General features: G+C 62.6%; 1 protein-coding gene across 1 annotated transcript; it reads left to right on the forward strand.

Annotated features, from left to right (window-relative positions):
* Positions 1 to 201: 201 nt before the first annotated feature.
* On the forward strand, positions 202 to 3284 carry EN1 (engrailed homeobox 1). Its single transcript, XM_088521757.1, has 2 exons — positions 202 to 817; positions 2809 to 3284. The coding sequence occupies exons 1-2, from the start codon at positions 202 to 204 to the stop codon at positions 3123 to 3125; spliced, it is 933 nt and encodes a 310-aa protein (XP_088377883.1). The 3' UTR covers positions 3126 to 3284.
* Positions 3285 to 6313: the final 3029 nt, after the last annotated feature.

Genomic DNA, 6313 nt, shown 5'->3' on the forward strand with positions numbered 1-6313 from the left:
CTCAGCTCCGACCCAACAAGTGGATTTTATTATTTTTCTCAGATTTTCCTCTTTTTTTTTTTCTTAATATTTTTTCTTCTTTCCTATCCCTTTTCCACCCCACCGTCAAAGTGGGGTGGGCATAAAGAGGAGCGTGGGGAGGGGGGGGGGAGGGAGGGAGGGAGAAAAAGGTGGCCGCGATCTCCGTGGCGGGGGCCGAGCATGGAAGAGCAGCCGGAGGGGCAGAGCCAGCGAGACCCGGCGAGCAGCAGCAGCGGCAGCAGCAGCGGCAGCAGCAGCGGCAGCGATGGCGAGAACGTGGCCGTGTCGCCCAGCCCCGCGCCCGCCTCCCCCGCGGCGCCCCGCGCCCTGCCCCTACCCCGCCACCCGCGCCGCCCGCACCCGCCGCCGCCGCCGCCCCGCACCACCAACTTCTTCATCGACGACATCCTGAGGCCCGACTTCGGCTGCAAGAAGGAGCCGCCCGCTCCGGCGGGCGGCGGAGGCGGCCGCGACGCCGAGCGCGGCCCGGGCGCAGGTAGAGAGACCGGGAACCCGCCGCCGCCGCCGCCCGAGCCGCCCGCGCTCCTGTGCGCGGACTCGAACTGCGGCCCCGACGGCCCCGCCGCGCCGCCCGCGCCCGCCGCCCGCGCCAGCCCCGCGGCCCGCGCGCCCGACGGCGACACTCACGCGCCCAAGTACGGCGAGCACGGCAGCCCCGCCATCCTCCTCATGGGCCCCAACGCCGCCGCGCCCGGGATAAAGCCCGATTCGCAGCAGCCGCTCGTGTGGCCCGCCTGGGTCTACTGCACGCGCTACTCGGACAGACCGTCCTCGGGTAAGAGAGCGCGCAAAATCCGGGAAGGGTGCTCGTCCTCGCCACCTCGTCCCCCTCTTTTTCCCCGGGTTCCCCCCCACCCCCCCGCTTTGGCTCCTGGCCGACGACCTGGCCGCGGATGGGAGGAAGGGGGGCGGGGGTCCTGGGTCACACGGGGCGAGAGGAAACGCACCCAACCCCGGCTTCCTCCTGCACCTCTTCAAATTTGAATGTGACGCCGGGTCCTGATCCGGCCTCCGACCCCGGGTCCGCATTCAAGTCGGGAGAGCCGGAAGGGTTGGCGGGGGGAAACCCCGTTCCTTGCTCCCCCCCGCCCCGTCCCCATCTCTCTGTTCCGGAGCTCCACGGCAGCGGCCTGGCAGACCAGCGAGGAAGAAAAGGAGATTTGGCGCCTGGCTCGCTTTTCCAATCCTTCTTTTTTTGTTTTTAATTTCCCTGCGAGCCGTTGGTCGCGCAGGGGCTGCAGCGGGGTGCAGAGGGAGACCTCAGGCCCATGTTGGAAGTGCGGGGGAAGGAGGCGGTTTTTTTTGTTTGTTTTGGTTTGTTTTTATTATTATTATTATTATTATCATTATTTTTTAAGGCAGACGGCGGAGTGAGCGCGGGGAGGGAAGCGGCGTAGCCGGGCGGGCCTTAGGCCGCGCCGGTGGCCCAGGGGGTCTCGTTCCACGGACAACACCGACAAGCTGCCCTGTGGGCTCTGGGCCCCCGGCCCTGGCTCTGCCCCCCCTACTCGCGCCTGCGCTCCCCTTCTCCTCAAGTGACCCTGTCAGGCCCTTTATTTTATCACTGTTACTATTTTAACTCTAATTATTTATATATACTGCATATGTATATGTGTGTGTGTGTATATATATATGTACATATGTGTGTGTGAATATATATATATGTGCGTGTGCATATATACATATATACATATATACACATGTAGAAAGAAATGGACACAGCGAAAAGGCGCTGCCCCAACGCCAGGCCGGCTGCAGGCGCCTGCCAGCAGGGCCAGGGCCGGCTCTGCTGGGCTAGCACAGGCCGGGGGCGCCGGGGGACGCGGCGCTGCTCGATGCAGCCCGATCCGGAGTCGGTGCCAGCACAACAAGGCCCTGTCCCGCTCCCGGTGCCAGTGGTTGCGCCCCGGAGGCTCCGCGCAGCTCCGGGCGGCCGGTGCGTGCAGCGCTCGCGGCCCGAGCCGCCTCGCTCGCCGTTATTGACACGTCGGGCTACTTGAAACCCAGAAAAGCCGCTTTGATTGACGGCCCTGATTGACGGCTGATAGAGCTGTCACGGCGCAGGCCGCGCTGCCGGCCGCGCACGTCCCGCCGGGCGCCGCGCACTCGCGCCTTCCCTGCCCGTGCTCCCCGTTCGTGGCGACGCCGTGGAGGAGCCTCCGGCCCGAGCCCGAACCCCGGCCCGCGGAGCGGGGACGGCGGCGGCTGCTCTTTGTTTTGCCGGACCGGGCCCGCTGCCTCTCGGCCCGGCCCGGTCCCAGTGCGGCGGCTCCGCGCAGCCCGGCCCGGTCCCGGTGGGGCGGATCCCGGCCCGGCTCGGTCTCGGTCCCGCTGCGGTGGCTGCGCGGCGGGGATGGCCCCGCGCTGGCGGCCGCGGGGCTCCTGCTTCCCTCCGGGGAGGCTCCTTGTTCCGCGGGGCTCCGGGCCTGCTCCGAGCGGGGCCGCGGCTGCCGGGGACGATTCGCGGCCCCCCGTGCCCTGAGGACCCGTCCCCTCCTCGGTGGACGGGCAGGGGCCGGGGCCGCCTGTTGGCTGCGGAGCCGCGGGGCCTCCGCGCTGCTGCCCGGGCCGCGGTGCTCCGCGCCCGCGCACCCTTGCGCTCCCCCCCTTCCCTTCCAAGAGTTGGGCCCCGACGTGCTCCATCCGAGGGGGCCGAGGTTGGGCAGGGGGGGCGGGCGCATCCCCCTTTACCCCCATCCCCTTCGCCCGCGGCGCGCGGAGCGCTGCGCGGCCCAGCCCAGCGGCGCGTGTGTGCCCTGCCCGCAGGCCCGCGCACCAGGAAGCTGAAGAAGAAGAAGAGCGAGAAGGAGGACAAGCGGCCGCGCACCGCCTTCACGGCCGAGCAGCTGCAGCGGCTCAAGGCGGAGTTTCAGGCCAACCGGTACATCACGGAGCAGCGGCGGCAGAGCCTGGCCCAGGAGCTCAGCCTCAACGAGTCGCAGATCAAGATCTGGTTCCAGAACAAGCGCGCCAAGATCAAGAAAGCGACGGGCATCAAGAACGGGCTGGCGCTGCACCTCATGGCCCAGGGACTCTACAACCACTCCACGACTACGGTGCAGGACAAAGAGGAGAGCGAGTAGGCGCCCCGCGGAGCCCTGCGCGCACAGGTGCTATTTAAAACCAGATCTATTGTCTATCCATAGTATAAGGACTCCACTTAAAAAAAAATTAATAATAATAATATGAACACTTACAAAAAAATCTCTATATAGCCAAACAGCATATGACCTTGTATATATTTAATTTCAGGTAAGGAATATGTGTAGCGATCTCTATTTGCTGGACAGTTTCTCTCTGCCGTTCTCTCTTCTCCTCTTTTGTTCGTTCGTTTGTTTTGTTTGCTTTCCTTTCCCTTTCGATGTTCGTTGCTCTTGCTTTACAGTAAATGTCCGACTTTCCTGATCTTTCGTTTGATTTTTATTTTTGTGTGTGTGTGAATTTCTGTCTCTTTTTTTTTCTTTTTTTTTTTCCCGAGGAAAATAAAAATCTGATCCACAGACTGCGAGACTGAACCCGCCGCTACAAGCCAAAGATTTTATTATGTTCAGAAATCTGTAGTCTGAAATAAAATGTAGACTGTGTTCAGGATCCAGGCTGACTGTAATTCTTTATTTTAGTATATACATGCTTGTATATATATAAATGTATTTTATATTTATATACATATGCACAATGTGCTGTTTATGTGGTGCCATTTCGTTGGCTTGATTTATCCTTTCTTTCGATATATTAGTGGGGCATTTTAAAACCGATCGTTCCCTGTTTTAAATCCTCTCCGATTCTTCCGTTTTTTTTTTGTTTGCTTGTTTCCTCTTTTTTGTTGTTTTTCTTTCCTTTCTTTCTTTTGCTTTTCATTTTTTTTCTTTTTTCCCTTTTTTCTTCTTTTTTTTTTTCTCTTTTGCCTACGTATTTTTAAAGGGCTGTTTCGGGTCGCTGTTTCTCGCTTCCCGCGTCTCTTCCTTTATTATTATTATTTAAGGAAAAATGAAACTCGCTTCGTACTACCCCTACTGTTACATCTCGTAGGAAAATGTCTGAAGCCGCCTGGTCCTTTAGAGCTTCGGGACGTGCTAAAAAAGGACTTTGTTTGACAGCTCCTTGCCCCGCTAGCGGCGGCGCGGGCCCCACGCTGCCTTCCCCACATCCAGGGGTTCTTCTGGGCCTCGGAGGGCAGCGGGGCGCGGGGTGGGGGGACCCCGGCCCGCAGCCGCATCGTCCCCCCCGCCGCTCCGGCCGCTTTGCGGGTGCCCGTCGGGGTGCGCAGCAGCGCGGGGCGCGCACGGACCGCGGCCCCCCGGTCTCCGTTGGCTTTTTAGCACCTACCCCGTCCCGTTGCGGCTCCCCCCGCCTGCGAGCCGGCCCTCGGGCGGCCCCGACGGGACGGGACGGGGCGGGAGCCCGGCGCGGGGCCGCCCGGCCCAGGGGGCCCGCGGCGGGGCCGAGCGGCCGCAGGGGCCCAGCTCAAGGCGCGGGGCTTTCGGCCGGTTTTGCGCTTCCCTCTGCTCCTTTCCGAGCCCTTCTCCCCTCCGCGGTCCGCAGCCCGTCGGGCAGGAGCGGGATGTGACGAGACCCGATGCTGGGGAGCCCCTGCGCTCCCCGCTGCCGCTTCCCGAGGACGCCGCGCTCCAGGACTCGGCGAGGCCACGGCCGGGGAAGTCCCCGGACACACGGCGGCTCCGCGCACGGGATGCGACCCCTTCCCGGACCTGTGGAAGGATTTCCACGTAGCTGTGAGCAGCGGGAGCAGAGGGGCAGCGCCAGGCGGTGTTTGTTATTTTATTTTTGTTGAGTTGTTTTGCCTTGCTATTTTTCGTGTGTTTAGGGGGGTTGTGTGGTTGCTTTTTAACCATACCCGGCGGGTGCTGCCGCCCCAGGAGGGGCTGTCGCCGTCCTTCGGCGGAGGCGCTGGCTCTGCCGTCACCGGGCTGCGGTGGGGCAGCCCCCTGGCCCTCCGCATTGCCCCTCTAGCCCCTTCTCCAGTGCCCCCTTCCCTTCCCCGCCGGCCCGGCCTCCTCTGCCCGCCGAGGCCCCGCTGCTCCCCGCAGGCCCAGGAGCCGTTTCAATAAACGTTGCACAGCGCCATCTAAAGTTCTTAAATTCCTCTCTCTCTCCCTCTCTCTCTCTCTCTTTTTTTTTTTTTTTTTTTTTTTTTTTTTTGGTGTGTGTGTATTCCTCTCTCTCCCCCTTTCTTTTGCACCAGACACTTAAATCTTCTGTCCCGACGTCGATAATTCGTCTCACACTCTGAGCCCCCCTCCAACCCCGCATGGGCTGCGCGGGGCCAGCGAGACCCTGTTGATGCTGCCGTCGGATGTGTCGAGGCTGTACACACTCACGCAGAGACACTCACACACACACACACACTCAAATGCACACACACAGATACACTCACACGCACACAGCCAGGCCCGCGGGAAATCCCACACGTCCCGGCTTCATTTCGGCTCCCCTTGCCGTGTTGCTACCCCGACGTGCCGCGCTCTGCACCTTCCCCTGATGGCAGAACCGGCCCGCAGTCCTGGGAAGGGACGGGCCGAATGGAGCGGCCACATCGTGACTACAGACACGGGGGGAAGCCTGGGGCAGAGCAAAGAGGGACAAAGAGGGGTTAGTTAAACAGGTGAGGTTTACACCCGCACACGTAGTTGTGCTTTAGGGCTTTTCTCTGAGCACAGCCGGGCTGGCATCAGGCTCAGGAGCCAACGGGCTCCAGCAGGCCGGTTTGGTGGCCTGGCCAGGGCCCGCTGTGTCCTCGCTGTGGGACAGGAGCAGTGTGTGGAGGAGTGTCGTGGGGCGAAGCGGGCACACACGTGGAGGCTCTGAGTGGCGGCCAGGCTGGCCCAGCTCCTCCCAGGCAGGATGGGGGGCTGGACGGTGCGGAAGGGGCACCCTGCCCCTGGGGGGGGGCCTGGCCACGGCCAGGGAGCTGCGAGCCCCAGCTTGAAGGCCGGACGGCCTCCACCTCCCTGACGTCGGAAACCGGGGCAGCCGCCTCCCCCCATCCCAAGGCGGGGGTGAGAATTGCAATTAGCACCGACCAGAAGGGCCCCCGACCCCCTCAGCCCTCCCCTTTCCACTGGTGGGTTCCGTCTTCCCCCTTCACCCCCCCACGTCCCCCTTCGCCACCTTCCGAGGGCAGATCCAGCCGCTAAGGGGCCTGGTCTGCCCCGACGGCCCCGCGGGGAAGGGGGAGCAGCCGGAGGAGGGGGGGGGGAGGATGGATCCTGCCCCTCTGCATCTGCAAGTGCCACCGGGGTGGAGGGAGCCG

The sequence above is a fragment of the Tinamus guttatus genome, unplaced genomic scaffold (assembly GCF_059628265.1).
Source record: "Tinamus guttatus ecotype Peru unplaced genomic scaffold, ASM5962826v1 Tinamus_guttatus_pri_ptg000133l, whole genome shotgun sequence".
NCBI lineage: Eukaryota > Metazoa > Chordata > Aves > Tinamiformes > Tinamidae > Tinamus > Tinamus guttatus.